We start from the raw sequence: 19,320 nt of genomic DNA, 5'->3' as shown, positions 1-19,320 counted from the left end.
TCAAAGCATGATGATTGTAATACATGAACTGCAATTTCATATTTTAACTAAATATTTCATGTGATTCCCTAGCAGTACCATACCTTCTGTTCCCAGGATCCATGTGGTCTTGAGTTACTGTTTCTAGAAAAGGAAATAATGCAATCCACTTATTAGAATTCATATACTACAATAAAACTTCATATCTAATATGGATGATCTTTATGTTTTTCCCTCTTTATTTGAATCCAGCAGAAAAATTACTTCTAAAACTTTTAATAGAGCTTAGCATTCATGTATGAGAGAAATTACACCTGTGTGTGCCTATACAACTAGGGGAAAAGTCTAATTAAATATTTCATTTGTTCTTACCATCATCAATTTTTAGTTTAATGTATTTATAATGTTAATGAAAGTTTAAATGCACCTATAAATTAAGTTTTTTGTACACAAAAGAGCATTCATTATATAAGATAACTCACTTTATGATTATAAGAACAGTCACACATGGATATAAATATATCTGTACCTTGTTGATTATTCTATTTGGCTTGATAACTAAAAGTCTCTCATGTTCCTTTGTCATTAAAAAAATGTACCTACATTCTTCTTTAGACCCCTAATCTTTGGTGATAATTTATTTAAATAATTCACTTAAAAATAAGTGTAAATAAAAATTAAAATTAGGTAAAGCTTTGAATGACATAAAACAAATAATTACCATTCTTTAAAAACATCAAAATATTTACTAACATGAAAAAGCTAGTCTGTTATTTGGAAACTGGTTGTGTTTTTCAATTTCTTAATGTAATTCATATTTATGGATATTAAATGGAGAAAAAGCATATACTTAGTTCTAAAAAATACTGAAGGTGGAAAAACTTAGAAACAACTTTGCAGAGTCTTATTTTTACAACATTCCAACCTAAAGTCCAACATCTGGAATCTCTTCAGACCCATATATTGCAAAATGAAAGCCCATCACTATCCTATCAGAATCACATAGGGAGCTTGTTGAAAACTCTACTCCAAACTTGCAGAATCAGTATACCTGTATTTCAAACACTCAAGGTGAGTCTTAGGGACACCAAAGGTTAAGAACTATTGCTTAAGGCATAAAAGCACATATTTCAGGCTCAGTTTCTTAAATAATAGTGAAAAGCTTCACTTCACTGTTTTGGAGTGCCAATATTTATCACCACCTAGTGGTAAAAATTCTTCATTTCTATTTTTTATGAGTTCATTAATACTGAGTAGGATCCAATTGATATATTGTAAAACAAAATTTAGGGAAAGTCAAAATTTTACAGTAATAATTACTTTGGGATTTTTATTAACTTTTATCTAGGGTAAGATTAAAGCACTGGAACTAATAATGCCAAACACTTTGTACTTGACCATAAAAGAAAGAAAATTTCTTTTTGGTATTTTAAAGACTATAGTTCTGCTTTCATACCATACAAAACCTGGGTTCATGAATGTACAAGAAAGTTGTGATTAGAGTTTATTTTAAATGTCACATTATTTTACCACATAGTTGATAGGGGATTATTGACCTGTATTATTTATTTATTTATTTATTTATTTATTTATTTATTTATTTATTTGCAGTACTAAGGATTGAACTCATCACATTCACACTGAGCTAAATCCTCAGTACTTTTTATTTTATTTTTATCTTTTTTTTTGTTTTGAGACAACCTAGGTTGTGCTTGAACTTGCAATCTGTCGGCCTCAGCCTCCCAGAGTCCTGGGATTAAGGCATGTGCTGCCATGCCTGGCTCATTTTAATTTTTAAAAAGAAACATACAATAAAACTCTATTATGTTGGCAGTTTTAATAACTGACACTTGCCGAACGTCTAAATATTCGTATGTTTTCATACCGATAGGGTATGTGAGAAGTAAACATTAGGTAAAGACATAAGAACTAGTTGACAAAATGGTATTCCTTGAGATCTTCAATTTCCTCATTAAACGACAACAACTCTTTTAAAATAACATTTTGTAAGAGACAAAAGCTGGATTGCGGCTAAATGAGAGGATTACAATGAAGTGCACACAGAAGCCAAATTAAACATCATTCACCCATATGCCACTGGGAAAGAAAACAAAGCAGAAGGTTGCTTCCACTGAAATAGCACAGAAGTGTTTCATTGAGAGCTATTAAATAGGTCTTTCAAATTTGTATTAAGAACTCAAAGGAAGAAACTTAGGCCTGGCGCCCTACTGACACCACACCTCTCTGCTGGGAGTGGCTGCCTGACCTTACATGCAGCCACCAGAATCACCTAATTCCAACAGAAAACTTGGAGAGCAGGAACATATGTAATAGCTACAATGTGAGTGAGTGAGATTGAACTTCTCCCATGCGGCGTGTGGAAAAGCTAAGGACTAGTAGGTGAAACTGTAGGGAGCCAGGTTTTCGATCAATTATGAGGACTGACCCAAGGTGTAGTGGGCTCATGGAAGTGGTAGGGAGTTCCTTTTGCAGAACTAAGTGTTATTTTTGCAGTTTAACCACCTGGATAGGAATATTTTGGGGGGGAATTCAGCATTATTTGGGTAATGGAGTAAGATAACTTAAGACACAGTTTAAGTCTAATCTGTTAAAGTTAAAATACGTGTGCAGTAAATGAATTTGGGAAAAATAAATCTGTTAGTAATGAATCCTCAAATCTTCTCACTTGGGTTTTCATTTCTAAGGACAGCATTTGCTTTCTTTTTACAATGTGCCCTTTGGCTCATGGAAAGATACTTGCTTCAGTTAAGTCTTGCCTGGGAAGACAGAACTGGAAATTTTCTTATCTAAATTTACTAAAATTACTGAGTCAAAAAAAGGATTTTAATTTTCTAGTGGAGAAATGTTGAAATAGGAAATACTCTATTATGCTCACTGAATTTAATCTTCATTATTTTTAGTTTAACTCAGGATGTGAGGGGCATAATGAGGAAATTAAGTGATGAGTTAACAACTGTGTTATCGTTTATAATATAACTTTTCCTTAAAGTACCAAGTTCTTGATTTGTTACATTAGCATTTACTTCAAAAGCTGATAAATTTTTTCTTAGAGTGAAAAAAAAGCAGAGTAGGTTTCTAATTTTTAATCTTTAATTTCAAAATGACTATATGTTTATTACTGTCTATTGAAAACTGCTTAAGATATCATATTTTTGGAGGCCATAATATTTCTGTATTTATAAAGGGGAAAATGTCCACTTCCTTCAAGCCACTGACATTTATTTAAACTTACTATCTACAATAACTTTATTTTTCATCATTAGTTTTTTTCCTTATCATTTTAAGAGGTCTTTGAAAATTATCAACATATTTTGATATATAGCTACAAATATACAGTATAAAATATGTATAAAATATGTCTATTGTCCTTACAGTAACTGTAAGCAATGAATCTGCATGTGCAGGCTGAAGAACAATTACCATATTTTATCAAATCTAAGGTGCAGCTGACGGAAAGAAGCACCTTTTTCTTATGTTTCATTACAAACGAAAATACTACAGCACCACTTGCGCTAGCTCGAGCCCACTGGGCTCTCAGGAGCGTGCATGTCGCTCCCCGCCCTCCTGCCACCGCCCGCCCTCGCTGGCTCGCACACCCAAGCCCGCTGTCCTCCGTAGGTTTTCTCGTTAGTCCGCCTTTGCCTCCGGAGCCATCCGCCCTAGACGGACCGGAGTCCTCGTCCTGAAGAGGCCGGACTCGGGGTCGTCGCCTGAGTGATGGCTGCCATCCGAAAGGAACTGGTGATTGTTGGTGATGGAGGTTGTGGCAAGACATGCTTGCTCTTAGTCTTCAGCAAGGACCAGTTTCCAGAAGTATATGTGCCCACAGTGTTTGAGAACTATATGGCAGATATTGAAGTGGATGGAAAGCAGGTAGAGTTGGCTTTGTGGGACACAGCTGGACAGGAAGATTATGATTGCCTGAGGCCTCTCTCCTACCCAGACACGGATGTTATACTGATATGTTTCTCCATTGACAGCCCTGATAGTTTAGAAAACATCCCAGAAAAATGGACCCCAGAAGTAAAGCATTTCTGTCCCAATGTACCCATTATCCTGGTTGGAAACAAGAAGGATCTTCGGAACTATGAGCACACAAGACGGGAGTTATCCAAGATGAAGCAGGAGCCAGTAAAACTTGAAGAAGGCAGAGATATGGCAAACAGGATTGGCGCCTTTGGGTACATGGAATGTTCAGTGAAGACCAAAGATGGAGTGAGGGAGGTTTTTGAAATGGCAACAAGAGCTGCTCTGCAAGCCAGGCGTGGGAAGGAAAAATCTGGGTGCTTTGTCTTGTGAAACCTTGCTGCAAGCACAGCCCTCATGCGGTTAATTTTGAAGTGCTGTTTATTAATCTTAGTGTATGATTACTGGCCTTTTTCATTTATCTATAATTTACCTAAGATTACAAATCAGAAGTCATCTTGTTACCAATATTTAGAAGCCAGCAATGATTACTAATGATGTCCAATCCATCTGACCTGCCAGGATCCTTCTGACACTGCTCTAACAGCCCTCCCTGCACTCCACCTGACCCACCAGGCGCTAATTCAAAGAATTTCTTAACTTCCTACTTCTTTCTAGAAAGAGAAATGGTAACTTTTTTGAATTAGGCTGTAACTGCTTTTTAACTAACATGTCCTGCCTCTATAATCTGTCAGTTGCAGGGAACTCTAAGGAGTCCTCACTTCAGAGTCTTACTCCTCATGGAGTTCATTGGCCTAGCTCTGGGGTGGGTGTCCATTTTTTTAAAAGCATGCTCAGCCACAAGCCCCAAGTCCATGCAGCTGTGGCAGTTACAGTTCTGTGGTTTCATGTTAGTTACCTTATAGTTACTATGTAATTAGTGCCAATGTATGTTACCAAAAATAAATATATCTACCCGGGACTAGATGTAGTATTTTTTGTATAATTGGATTTCTTAATACTGATATTTGTCATTCCCACAGAGAATGTATTGGTTTAAAAAAAAAAAAAAAGAAAAAAAAGAAAAAGAAAGGAAAGTTATTTGGAAATAAAGACAGATGGAAAATTCATTTTTAAAATTCCCGTTTTGTTACTTTCTCTGATACAAGAAGGCTGTTGCCCCTTTTCAGCCCCACATATCCCAGTACCCCTCTCCAGAACTGGGTTAGTAACTAGGAATTTGGTTTGAAAATGGCATAGCCTGGGGCTAGGGATTTAGCTCAGTGGTGTGCCACCTGCCTCACAAGTGCAAGTTTGATCCCTGAGTTTGATCCCTGGTGCCAAAAAAACAAAGAAAAGAAAAAAAAAGGCATAGCCTTTCTCACCTGAACTGCAGGGCCTGGCTCTATTCACAGTGCTCCTTTCTCTTCACCTACCCAGGTGCCCTCCCCAAGAAGCCATCGGTTCTCAGGGATGGCACTCAGTTTTTCTCTTCTCTCCAGCTGACTAAACTTTTTTTCTGTACCAGTTAATTTTTCCAACTAATAGAATAAAGGCAGTTTTCTACACACACAAAAAAAGAAAATATTACAGCACATAATTGAAATCAAGATGTTTCCAGCTTTCAGAGGCATTGCAATGTGAAAAAATATGCATCTCAAAATCAAAGAAATGTGTCATTTAGTCAAATACTAAACACTATTAATTTTTCCATTGTTGTCTTTCACATAAATAAGTCGATTTATTTAAGCAAAGAAAATTTTATTTCTGCTGTACATAACAACATAGCTTTTTTTCCTCTAAGAAACTTCATTTCTCCCACACATAACAACATATTATTCTGAGAAACAACTACGATATTGGTTTTAGCTTTAAGATATGGATTTTATAATACATGTCAGCCACCCCTGACTCCCAGATAAAACAATGTTGTGCAGACTATCAGGTATACGAAAAAAAAGCTGTCAGCTGTCCACAGGGAGTGCGTCCAGTCACATTTTCAGTCAGCTGAGGATTATGTCATTATTTAGTCTTTGTTCTGTAGAAAGAACACAAGTATGAAAAATTTTTTTTTTTTTTGAGAAGTGCCAAGTTTATTAGAGTGAGAGACTGTCACCCTCACATCGCCACCAAGAGACACAGATCTTGGACAGGCATGCACTGAGCTCAAACAAATAATTGTGGAGTGTCTCTAGGGTTGTAAGATATCTTAAGAGGTCATCGGGATGACCTTTTCATCTGATGGCTTCATCCCTCTTAAACATCTCCCTCCAGTGGACTGAGATCAGATTCTGTTGAACATAAGGCTAGGACTAAACTTTGGCCACATTTGAATCTGTACTCTGGAAGCAGAGGATGTTTACATACTATACATTTGTAATGTATCATTTGAATGTCATTATTTTGGATAAGATAATATCTCAAAGGTTTCACTGAAGTCATAAATGCAAGGATTTTAGCTCACATTTGCAGAGCTTTTTAAAATTTGTTTTTAAAATTTTACAAGAAATATTGCTGTCATATTATCTCTCAGTGCTACCTGAAGTAGCTGTTGTATATAATATTCCCAAAATGTTAGGAATTCTTTTATTTCAGTAAAACTAATGTGATCTGTTTAACCATAGCTGGTCACAAACAAGCAAAACCAAACTTACTGAGAAGAATGATGCAAGCAGGTACTATACTGAACTTCTACAGGGAAAACGCTGCGAATTAATAAAAACCCAGATGCTCTGAAGTAATTTATGTCTATTTTCCTAGATTGGTAAGAGAAATATATTATGCACATAGGACCCATCTCAAAACAAAACTCAAGTACTTTCAGCATTATATCCCTAGACCACTTTCTTCTCTTTTGCACACGTTGTTCTCTCGATCCCAGGCTCATTCCTCAGAGACAATAATAATGAGCTATGTTTGTGTCCTCTTGAAATTAAAGGAACAAAGTGCATCCCCTCCCCACTAAAACCGTCAGTTATCACAATCATGTTAAATTTGGGAAAGTCTATCGCACTATTTTATCAAACCTGAACATAAGTTTGATTATTTTAGAGACAGAGGAGTACATTGCTCAGGCTGAACTGGAACTCAGGCTCAAGTGATCCTTCAGCCTCAGCCTCCTGAGTTGCTGAGACTACTGGCAGGCCATATGTTTACTTAACACAACACATAAAAAAAAGAATATCATTATGAAATCCTTGGTAAATATAAGATGCATAGCAAAAAGAAATAAACAAGTCATGCTACAACTAGAAGACATTAAAATTAGAGCTAATTTTATCCTATACAAATAACTATCTTTAACTAAACTGAATCTACTTTGTCTTTGCCCTGAATATGAATAAAGAAAAAAATGATAGATTTATATTTTTATGATTAGCTATTCTGATGAGTATGTGATTCCTTTAATGTAGGGAACTGGATGAATGTACATCACTTTTAAGGGGAAAGATACAGTATTATAAAACTTAGTCCTTACAATACCACCTGGCCATAAGGTAGTTTGGTACCGTTAAACTTAATTCCTTCTGATCATTTGAATGTCATTATTTTGGATAAGATAATATCTCAAAGATTTCACTGAAGTCATAAATGCAAGGATTTTAGCTCACATTTGCAAAGCTTTTTAAAATTTCTTTTTAAAATTTTACAAGAAATATTGCTGTCCTATTGTCTCTCAGTGCTGTCATATTGACTGGAAAGGTAAAGAGAGCTGCCTGATCATAGGAGCTATCAGAAGTGTAATTTCAACACAGATCTTATTTTAAGTCCAATATTCTCTTTAAAATGTAAATAATCACTAGGAAAAGTTCCAACATAAAAGTAATTCATATTTTTTATAGTAGGAAATTGGTATAATTGTCCTTTTTTTATTAAATTCTTTTATTGGTACATTGTAGGTATACAACACAATTACATTTCTCATTGGGAATTGTACCTTTACATAATGCATCTTGGTTCTTATTTTTTTCCTATTCCTAGCCCTCCCTTCACGCCCTCCACCCTTCCCTATTTACAAAGACTTTATTTCCATTTTTTCCATTTCTCATCATTTTTTCTTTCCCTTCTTTCCTTTCCCCTGCCCCTCCCACTACCCCTACCCCTTTGGACCTTTTTTTCCTATTTTGCATTATCGATTATTCATTCTAATCATTGGTACATTTTAGGTATACAATATAATGACATTCATCATTGGAAATTTGCACCTTTACATAGTCTCTCTTGGTTCTTATTTTTCCCCCTTGCCCAGCCCTCCCTTCAACCCCTCCAGTCCTCCCTATTTACAAAGATTTTGTTCCTATTTTTCCATTTTCTCATATTAATCCCATTCCCTTCTATCCTTTCCCCTAGCCCTCCCACTTCCTTCCCCTTTGCCCCTTTTCTTCCTATTTCACATTACCTATTATACATTTAGTCCTTATTTACACTTTCAGTTTCTCACACCAGAGAAACTATTTGGTATTTATTCATGTGTGTCCTATTTATTTCACTTAAGAGTATAGCCTCAATGTGCATCCACTTAGCTATAAATGTCTCTAATTTCTCATTTTTTATGGCTGAGTAGTACTCCATTTTATAAAAAAACCACATTTTCTTTATCCAGTCTCCAGTTGATGGGCATTTGGGCTGTTTCCAAGTTTTAGCTATTACAAACTGTGCTGCTATGAACATGGGTGCACGTATATCACTGTGGTATGATTCTTTTAATTCTTTGGGGAAGATCCCCAGCAGTGGAATAGCGGGGTCAAATGGGACTTCCAGTCCTAGTTCTTTGAGGTATCTCCATACTGATTTCCACAGTGCTTGCACCAGTCTACACTCCCACCAGCAGTGGAGCAGGGTTCCTCTTTCCCCACAGCCCCACCAGCATTTGTTATTGGTTGATTTCATGATAGCAGCCATTCTTTCTGGAGTGAAGTGGAAGCACAGCATTGTTTTCATTTGCATCTCTCGAATGATTAGTGATGTGGAACATTTTTTCGTGTATTTATTTGCTATTTCTACTTCTTTGTCTGAGAAATGTCTGTTCATTTCAGATGCCCATTTTTGGATTGGGTCTTTAAATCTGGGAGGTCTGATCTTTTTAAGTTCTTTATAGATTCAAGATAGTAGACCTTTGTCTGAGGAAGAGAAGGTGAAGATTTTTTCCCACATTGTGGGTTGTCTCTTCACACTGCTGGTGGTTTCTCTTGCTGTTCAGAAGCCTTTTAATAAGAAGAGATCCCACTTGTTGATTGTTTATGCTAGTTCACAGGCAACTGAGGTTTTGTTCATAAAATCTTTTCCTACACCGATGTCTTCAAGGGTTCTACCTAACCTCTGTTCCAACTGGTTCAGAGTTTCTATTTTAATATTTAGACCTTTAATCCATTTTGATTTTAGTTTAGTGCATGGTGAGAGATACAGATCTAGTTTTAATCTTTGGCATGTTGAAGCCCAATTTTTTCCAGTAACATTTATTAAAGAGGCTATCTTTCCTCCAGTGAGGGCATTTGGCTCCTTTATCAAAGATGAGATGGCTGAGTATGTCTGGAGTTGTTTCTGCATCTTCTAATCTGTTCCACTGGTCCTCCCTCAGGTCTGTTTCTTTGCCAGTACCATGCTGTTTTTATCACAGTAGCTTTGTAGTATAGTTGTAGGTTGGGGATTGTGATACCCCCTGCCATGTCTCTGTTACCTAGAATTGCTTTTGCTATTCTGGGTCTCTTCTTCTTCCAAATGAATTTTTGGATTGTTTTCTCAAGGTCTATGAAGTATGCTGCTGGGATCTCAACTGGAATTGCATTAAATCTATATGGCAGTTTTGGAAGTATGGCCATTTTCACTATATTAATCCTTCCTACCCAGGAGCAGGGGATGTCTGTCCATTTTCTGATATCATCTTCAATCTCTCTTTTCAGAGTGCCATAGTTTTCAGAGAAGAGTTCTTTGATTTCTTTAGTTAGGATGATTCCTAGGTATTTCAGTTTTTTGGATGCTATTGTGAAAGGAATTATTTGCCCTATTTCTCTCTCAGTGAGTCTGTCATTGGTGTAGAGGAAAGCTATTGATTTTTGTGTGTTGACCTTGTAACCAGTTACTTGACTGAATTTGGTTATTAAGTCTAGAAGACTTTTGGTGGAGTTCTTGGGGTCTTCTATATGGAGTATCATGTCATCTGCAAATAATGACAATTTGACATCTTCATTACTGATCTTTATTCCTTTTATTTCTTTCTCTTGTCAAATTGTTGTGGCTAATGTTTCCAGAACTATATTGAACAAGAGTGGTGATAGTGGACATCCTTGTCTTGTTCCTGATTTTATTGTGAAGGATTTCAGTTTTTGACCATTTAGTATGATATTGGCTGTTGGTTTTTCATAGATGCCTTCTATCAGTTTGAGGTAGAGACCATCTATTCCAATTTTTTGTAGGGTTTTTATCATAAACGCATGTTGGATTTTGTCAAATGCTTTTTCTGCATCTATGGAGATAATCATATGGTTTTTGTCCTTGGCTCTATTGGTAGAGTGTATTACATTGATTAATTGGCATATATTGAACCATCCCTGCATCCCTGGGATGAATCCCACTTGACCAGGGTGTATGATCTTCTTGATGATCTTCTGTATTCTGTTTGCCATTATCTTATTAAGGATTTTTGCATCTATGTTCATTAGTGAGATTGGCCTATAGTTCTCTTTTTCGGTTGGGTCTTTCTCTGCTTTGGGGATCAAGGTGATGCTTGCTTCCAGGAATGAATTTGGGAGTATTGCTTCCCTTTCAATTTCATTGAAGAGTTTAAACAGTAGTGGCAGCAGTTCCTCTCCAAATGTCTTGTAGAATTCAGTAGTGAAGCATCAGGGCCCAGGCTTTTCTTAGTTGAAAAGTTTTTAATTACATTTTCAATTTCATTGGTTGATATTGGGTTGTTCAGAAATTTTAGGTCTTCTTCGTTCAACTTTGGTAATTCATATGTATCTAGGAATCTGTCCATTTCTTCTGTGTTGTCCATCTTACTGGCGTATAGGTTCTGGAAGTAGGTATTGATGATCCTCTGGATTTCTGCTGGGTCTGTTGTAATTTCACTCTTTTCATTCCTAATTGCATGGATTTGGGCCTTTTCTTTCCTTTTTCTGACAAGGTTGGCTAAAGGTTTGTCAATTTTGTTGATTCTTTCGAAGAACCAACTCTTGGCTTCATTGATTTTTTGTATCATTCTTAGTCCCCATTGCATTGATTTCTCCTCTGATCTTTATAATTTCCTCCCTTGTATGAGCTTTGGGATTGTCCTGCTCTTCTTTTTCTAGAAGCTTGAGGTTCAGCATCAGGTTGTTTAATTGGGCTCATTCTGTTTTCCTAATATGCATATTCACTGCTATGAATTTCCCTCATAAGACTGCTTTCACTGTGTCCCATAGATTCCGATATGTTGAATTGTCATTGTCATTTAATTGAAGGAACTGTCTGATTTCTTCTTTAATTTCCTCTGTGACCCATTGGTTATTCAGAAGTGTGTTGTTCAATTTCCACATGTTTATGAAATTTTTTGAGTTTCTTTTGCTATGGATCGTCAATTTCATGGCACTATGGTCTGATAATATACAAGGGATAACTTCAATTCCTTTGCACTTACTTAAACATGTTCTATGTGTGAGTATGTGGTCTATTTTGGAGAATGACCCATGTGCAGCTGAGAAGAATGTGTATTCTGATTTTGTGGGGTGGAAGACTCTGTAAACATCTGTTAAGTTCATTTGTTCAAGAGTTCGATTGAGTTCTAGTATCTCATTACTTATTTTTAGTCTAGTTGATCTATTTATTTGTGACAGTGGGGTGTTGAGGTCCCCTACTACAATTGTATTAGTGCATATATGACTTTTCATGTCCGTTAGTATTTGTTTTATATAGTTGGGTGCACTAGTGTTTGGTGCATAGATATTTAAGATTGTCATCTCTTCCACTTGGATTCTTCCCTTTACAAGGATGTAGTGTCCTTCTTCATCTCTCTTAATCAGTGTTGGTTTGAAATCTACTTGATCTGCAAAGAGGATAGCTACTTCTACTTTTTGGGGGCTTCCTGTCACATGGAGTATTGTTTTCCACCCTTTAACTTTCAGTCTATGAGTTTCCTTTTGAATGAAGTATGTTTCTTGTATACAGCATATTGTTGGATTTTGCTTCTTGACCCATTCTGCCAGTCTCTTTCTTTTGATTGGTGAATTGAGACCATTAACATTGATGGTTATAACTGAAACATACTGACTTGTCATTGCCATGACTTTTTCTTTTTGTTGGGTTCTCCCCCTTTACATTTAATTTCTTGTTGTGCCCGATGGGTTCATTCTGCTTTGCTTCCTGGGGTTGTGATCCTCAATGTCTGTTCCTAGGATATTGTGTAAAATTCTTTGGAGTGCTGGTTTGGTATTTACGAATTTCCTAAGGTGCTCTTTGTCATGAAAGTATCTTAGTTCTCCATCCATTTTGAAAGACAGTTTTGCAGGGTACATCAATCTGGGTTGGAGGCTGTTTTCTTTTAGGGCTTGGAATATGTCACTGCAAGCTCTTCTCACCTTGATGGTTTGTTTTGAGAAGTCTGCTGTGATTCTGATGGGTTTTCCTTTGTATGTGATTTGTTTCTTTTCTCTGACTGCTTGGAGAACTTTGCTCTTCTGTTGTGTTTCTGGAATCTTAACAATTATATGCCTATGTGTAGATTTTTTTTGATCAAGGCTATTTGGAGTCCTATATGCCTCACTTATCTGTATGTCAAGTTCTTTTCCCCTGCTTGGGAAGTTTTCTGCCATTATTTCTGTGAAGAGATTTTTTATGTCATCTGCACTCCCTCCTGTTTCTTCATTGAGCCCAATCAGTCTTATGTTATTCTTCTTTGCATCATCTAGCAGCTGCTGGATTGATTTCTCATGTTCCCTTATAATTTTGAAGCAATTTTTCTTTTCCTGGTCACTAATTGCAATCTTATCTTCTCTATCTGAAATTCTGTTCTCACATTGGCTCATTCTGCTATGTAGACTTTCAATGGTGTTTTTCATGTCCTGGAAATCTATTTGCATCCATTTTATGGATTCCATTTGTTTCTTATGTTGGAATTCCATCATGTTCCTGAGCTCCTCTCTAGATTTATTAATCATGTCTTGCACTAGGGGCACAATTTCTCCTGTTATCTGAGTAATTATTTCTGATTTCATTTTTTCCAGATCCCCTTTTGTTGCCAGTTCAGTGGGTCCAAGTGGTTGAGTATCAGAGGGTTCCATCTCGTTTCCCTTTGGGGTTACTGTAGGTGATCTGGAAGTCTGGTTTTGAGAATTATTTATGTGTTTTCTCATTCTGACTGGGGTGGGGGGCTGTTAGTGCCTGCGAGGATTACCTCCTCTGAGCTGGGTCAGATGGGACAGGGGCCGGGAGCAGCGGTAGGGATGATGACCCAAAAGCCCTTTCTTGTGGGCTGGGAGCAGCGGGAGGGATGGTGGCCGGGAAGCCCCTTCCTCTAGACCAGGAGCAGTGGGATGGCGGCTCAGAAGCCCCTCCCTCTGGGCCGGGAGCAGTGGGAGGGATTGTGGCCCAGAAGCCCCTTCCTCTGGGCCAGGAGCAGCAGGACAGAAGGTGGCCCAAAAGCCCTTTCCTCTGGGCTGGGAGCAGCGGGAGGGATGGTGAGCGGGAAGCCCCTTCCTCTGGAGCAGGAGCAGTGGGACGGCGGCTCAGAAGCCCCTACCTCTGTGCCGGGAGCAACAGGACTCAGTACCTTGGTCTGGTGGTCTGGTGTCCTCTGTGGCTTTGTAGTGTGGAACAAGTCTGTCTGCAGCGGGGTGATTCGGTGTCTTCCACGTGACTCAGGACCTTGGTAGGGCGTGCACAGACGTGCCTGTCTGCAGCGGCCTGATTCGGCATGTTCTGTGCGACTCAGGACCTCGGTAGGGTGTGGGCAGACCTGCCTGTCTGCAGCGGGGGGATTCCGAGTCTTCTGGGCGACTCAGGACCTGGGTAGGGCGTGCACAGACCTGCCTCGGTACAATTGTCCTTTTTAAGGCCAAAGATTTTTCTTGAACAAAAGCAAGAATGTTTAAATATTACAATATTCACAGACAGGAATAAACACAACTTTTGACAGCTAACTTAGAGGACAGTGTGTCTAAACAGAATTTGGTTCTTAACATTTTATTCATAAAGAGGAAAAAATGCTAATTCTTTTTCATTGGCAATTTAATATTTCTGGGGTTAAACTGCTAACACTGCATGGTATAATGAGAGTAGATATTGTCATTAAATAAAACATTTTAAAAATAGGATTATGCAGAATGACCATCCAGTGGGCATTTTGTATTCCCAAATGCCTTCTCTGAAGGAAGAACTAATCAGCTGGCTTCCTCTGAGAGGAAGGCCTTTTGGGAGTAAGAAAGTCCTGAGATGTTTCCTTCTGATACTTGCTAGCTCAGATACCCTAACAGGAAGAAAGAAAACCTTAACTGAAAAAAGAAACGGTTTCAAGCTAGTAACTTCACACTGAATTCATTTGACTTGCAGTAGACTTAGGGGGCTGATGCGTGTGGAAATTAGGAAATTCAGCTTTCCGTGAAACTCAGAATTCATTTACAGAATTAAAAAAAAAATCTAACTTTAAAGAATGTCTCTCTAAACCTGTCTCAGAAATATGACCTGTCTCAGGAAAAAGAAACTCAGTCTGATTTTTGAAAACTAATAAATAGGAAAAGGTAATAATATGGCTATACCATAAAAAAATGAGAAATTAGAGACATTTATAGCTAAATGGATGCACATTGAGGCAATACTCTTAAGTGAAATAAATAGGACACACTTGTGTAAATACTAAATAGTTTCTCTAATGTGAGAAACTGAAAGCGGAAATAAGGATTAAAAGGTATAACAGATAATGTGAAATAGGAAGAAAAGGGGCAAAGGGGAAGGGGAAATGGAAGGGGTAGGGGAAATGAAAGAAGGGAATGGAATTAATATGAGAAAATGAAAAAATGGAAACAAAGTCTTTGTAAATAGGGAGGAATGGAGGGGTTGAAGGGAGGGCAGGGAAGGGGGAAAAATAAGAACCAATAGAGATGATGTAAAGGTGCAAATTTCCAATGATGAATGAATGTCATTATATTGTATACCTAAAATGTACCAGTAAAATTAATTAAAAAAAAAACAGCTGGCACTGGGAAATAATATGGCTATATATGTCAGTATTTACAATAAACAAGAGTTTTTAGAAAACAGGGTTTCAAAAATACATATATGCACACAACAATATTTTCTGAATTTATACTTTTAATGTACAAACATAAACGTAAGTACAGAAAAACATCAGGATTTAGGTTCAAAAAACTAAGACACAGTATTTGATATTGCTTTTTAGACATTTTATTAGAAGCAAAATCATTCTTCATAAAAATTGTGAAAAATTATTTCAATTCATTACTCAAGACACCAGTTCTTCACATTAAAAATCTTTAGAAGCATTTCAATTTTAAAGTTTATTTAATAAGTACACAGTAAAATGTTCAATTCTTTGAATGTAAGATGTTTATACATAAAAAGCAATTAATTTTCTAAACTGAGATCTGATTTTATTTTATAGAAAAGCACAAATATTTTTCCACTAAATGTCAAAAACAATTTTTGAGTTTAAATGCTTTACATTGTAAACATATACTTTGAAAATTTTGGCTTTACCAGGAGAATTTTAAGCCAAGGAGTTTTTAACTAGTGTTTTCTGAAATGTCCACAATTAAAATATTTATCATTTACAGTATATTCCTCTTGTACTATTTAACCAGTGTGTTTAAATTCAAATTAGGAAATGCTTACCTGGGAATCAGTAAGTTCTTTGCCTTTTGTTAGACTCTTCTCTTGGGGAATCTGCGAGCATAACTTTAAGTCTGACCCCATTCAGAATCTTCCCATGCAAAGTCGCAATGGCATCGTTGGCGCTCATTCTATCTGCAAATTTGGCATACCCCACATTTTTTCCTGACACAAGGTAAACTTCGATCAGGTTACCAAAACAACTGAAACAAAGTAAAAAAAAAAAAAAAAATCTACTGATTCCCAGGAGGATACTGAAATCCATATAACTTGTATTTTGCATAAGTAGCTGATGCTACATTAAAATACTGAACCACTCCATAACATAAAATAGAGAATACACAGAAATGAAAAAGAACCCAGATTCATTGTGAAGGTGAAACAATATAAAACTCTGATTATGACACAACTAGTAACACAGAATCAAAGGTATCAAGTTCTGTCATACATGTGTGGGTCCGTAGTATTCCTAGAAAGTAAAGCATAAGTCAAACTGCTGCTCAGTTCTCAAATGTGAATCCAAATGGGATCCATTCTCAACTCATTTTCCACCCTTCTCCCTATACTCAACAGTCATTTCATGCCAGTCTTACTCCTTCACAATCTCCTCACTCTGCTGATTTCCTTCATTCTCACTCAGGTCTCTTTCCTCATTCACATCAGAATCACCATGCCCTAGATCACTTCACGTTCTTCACTAGGCTTCTGATCACCTGGTTGTCCCTTTCCCACCCATTGTCTACCCTGTCTTCTTCATGATCTCTCTGAAACAAAACACAATCACTTCCTCCTTAAACAACTCCTCAGCATCTCCCCACAGCCTCCAAGGTGAGGACAAACTCCTAAAACAGCTCTCAGGATTGGTCCATGGCCTCTTTCCCTTCACATTCCCTCATACTCTCTCCCAGTCTATGTTCTAATGGCTTCCTTTCATATTCTCTTTGGCAGGAAAAACCATCCACACCTGCAGCTTCCTCCTGTGCCTAAAGAGTTTTCACCCTGCAGGTCTCCTTGTATATCTTGCTTCTTTCAAGAAGCCTTCTCAGAGTTCCTACAGTAGGAACCCCTCCTGTGTCCTTCATACATTCCTCATCACAGCACCAATCTCACACACTAGTTGTAATTTCCTATTTGTCTGTTTCCTATATGAAAGTGGATCTAAGAGGACAAGGACTATGCTATCTTGTTATCAGAGTATCATGCTTTGTTTACATACCATCTCGGAACTTGTGGCTGACTGGCACAAGGAGAATGCCTGACTGGCATTTCAAGGAAAAAAAATAAATGAATCAATTAAATAAAGGTCAAAATTATGAACCATATGTTTGATAGTTTGTGCAGAAGCTTCCTGTCTATTTGCTTAAGTCACTAATATTCTTATAATGTAAACAGAAAAATGACGAAAAAGAAAAAAAACAAGGTAGGAGTTATATTACAAACACCAACCCGTATTAATACTTATTAGATATTCTTCCCTACAATCAAGTATAGTGGACCTTTGAGTTATGACCAGTCTGACATATGAACAACTTGGGCTATGACTGTAATTTTAGTTTTAACTTATAAACAAAGTCTTGAGGTTCGACCTGAATGCCGGCCACTTGTGGTTTCAGATGGTCTCAGATACTGATTTAACCCTTAAAAGAGCTCTGGAAGGAACATTACAAATATCCTTTCCTGTGTGAAGTTAACTGAGAAATCCTAGGCCATTGTCTCTCTAAGGACATTGAGATCTGCCTGGATAAAGTGTGGTCAAAAATTATACAGGGGAGAGAATTTGAAGGCAGTGTAGAGGACCCTGAGCCTTCAATTCACCAAGGTGAGTTACAACTAGCCCTAGAAACAAACAGAGTTCATAAGTCAAGGGTCCACTGTAATTGTTTACTCAATATGGTTATATACACCTTAGGATCCAACAGAGTGTTGACAAAATAGAAGATACTTAATGGTTACTGGTCAGCTGAATTGGAAATAAGAAGGAAAAGAATTCTAGTGGACAGAAAGGTCTATATTGATGTATCTTCTATCAAGAAACAAAGTTATTTGTCCATGGTATGTATCTAGTTTTTCAAAACAATCCTATATACTTTATTTTTTCAAAACAAAATAACAGAAAATTTTGTGTAAAGACTCGGGATGGCAAAGAAGAGAAGGAAATGATCATAAATTGAAAAAAAAAGATTCAAAAAGGCAATTTTAAAAGTCAAGAATAAATCATCCCTACCTGGTAAGTATTGGGTAAAGTAAGTTTCAAGATTGTGAGAAAGCTAAAATTATTAGTTTAAATAAATTATACTACAAAAACATAACGTTGTAGAATTGAAATCTTACCAGAATATATCCTCTAATACATCTAAAGGTAAAGGATGAGGATTAAACACAATAAAGAGTCTTTCTTTCATAGGAGTTTTTGGAGAGGCTTTTTTTTGCATGTATAACATATTTTTGGAAGTATAATATCTGTCTGCATTTGAGGCAACTGTGATCCAGAACTTCCTCCAAATTGCTGCTGAAGTTAGATACAAAGTGAGAAAAAGAAAAACTGTATTTCAGAGATTTTAGCCATAGCTAAAGATAATGTGTATTGTGTATGATGGTGCCTATGTGGTCCTCCAATGTGACTGAAAATTTTCTTACTTAATAGGTAATAAACAAAGGTCAGATTTATCTTCAATTCTCTTGACTGCATTATAAGGGTTAAATTCTTACCTACTTACCAGAAATTGCTGCTGGCTTGGGTTATTCCACACCATTGGGGCAAGCTGTGCAGCTACCATCTGTGTTGCCATTTTTCTAAGGAGACTGGAGACAATAACTCATAATTTACAGAAAGCTGGAAATACTCAGTTCTAATTGTTACTTGTTTTCTGTGACTTCCCTTGTGGGTTAACCGCTTTCTACCTGTATTTCTCAAATCATAATCATGTCCTTAGGCACTCCAGGAATGGTACTTACTCTGTCGCATTACTCCCGTTATCAATGAAGGAAACACTTATCATTCCCAGGAGGGTACTGAAATCCATGTAACTTATATTTTGCATAAATAGCTGATGTTACATTAAAATACTGAACCATTTCATGACCTAAAATTGAGAACACACAGAAATGAAAAAGAAAGCAGATTAAATGTGTATGGCCAGTGTTATAACATGAAGGTGAAACAATATAAAACTCTGATTATGACACAACTAGTAATATAGCATCAAAGGTATCAGATAATAAAGTTCTGTCATACATGTGTGTGTCAGGTGTATTTCTCAAAAGTGAAGCACAAGTCACATTTTAGAAAAAATATAATATTTAAGGAAAACAATATAGCATATGTCTGTGAATTTAATTTTAATATATTGGCTTCTTATATGATATCGATACACCCACAAACCTAAATTTTTAATCTTTGAAATTTTTCCCTATCATACCAGGTAGAGAATTAAATAATTGGTTTATGAAGAGAATATAGACTCAGCTAGGTGCATCAGTAGAGAGGGAAAAAGTGATATGTATAAAAAACAAAAGGTAGGAAACAGCAGGTCTCAGATCAAGTTGTCCACTTCACATTCCTTTGCGGCAAGATTTCAACTAAGGGGACAGATTTAA

At 36.8% G+C, this 19,320-nt stretch overlaps 1 protein-coding gene and 1 pseudogene across 1 annotated transcript; one reads left to right on the top strand and one right to left on the bottom strand.

Annotated features, from left to right (window-relative positions):
* Positions 1 to 3,707: 3,707 nt before the first annotated feature.
* LOC101701485 (transforming protein RhoA pseudogene) lies at positions 3,708 to 4,444 on the top strand (annotated as a pseudogene).
* A 7,708-nt stretch (positions 4,445 to 12,152) lies between these two features.
* LOC101717533 (LINE-1 retrotransposable element ORF1 protein) lies at positions 12,153 to 18,796 on the bottom strand. The gene is made up of 2 exons (XM_087200942.1): positions 15,727 to 18,796; positions 12,153 to 13,883 (listed from the first exon to the last, which is right to left on the bottom strand). The coding sequence occupies exon 2, from the start codon at positions 13,230 to 13,232 to the stop codon at positions 12,201 to 12,203; it is 1,032 nt and encodes a 343-aa protein (XP_087057068.1). The 5' UTR covers positions 13,233 to 13,883; positions 15,727 to 18,796; the 3' UTR covers positions 12,153 to 12,200.
* Positions 18,797 to 19,320: the final 524 nt, after the last annotated feature.

This window comes from Heterocephalus glaber, unplaced genomic scaffold (genome assembly GCF_053883595.1).
Source record: "Heterocephalus glaber isolate CG9 unplaced genomic scaffold, H.glaber_assembly_v1.0 deba00000347, whole genome shotgun sequence".
NCBI classification, from domain to species: Eukaryota; Metazoa; Chordata; class Mammalia; order Rodentia; family Bathyergidae; genus Heterocephalus; species Heterocephalus glaber.
The sequence above is the reverse complement of the archived record's forward strand: the minus strand, read 5'-3'. Positions and strand labels throughout refer to the sequence as shown.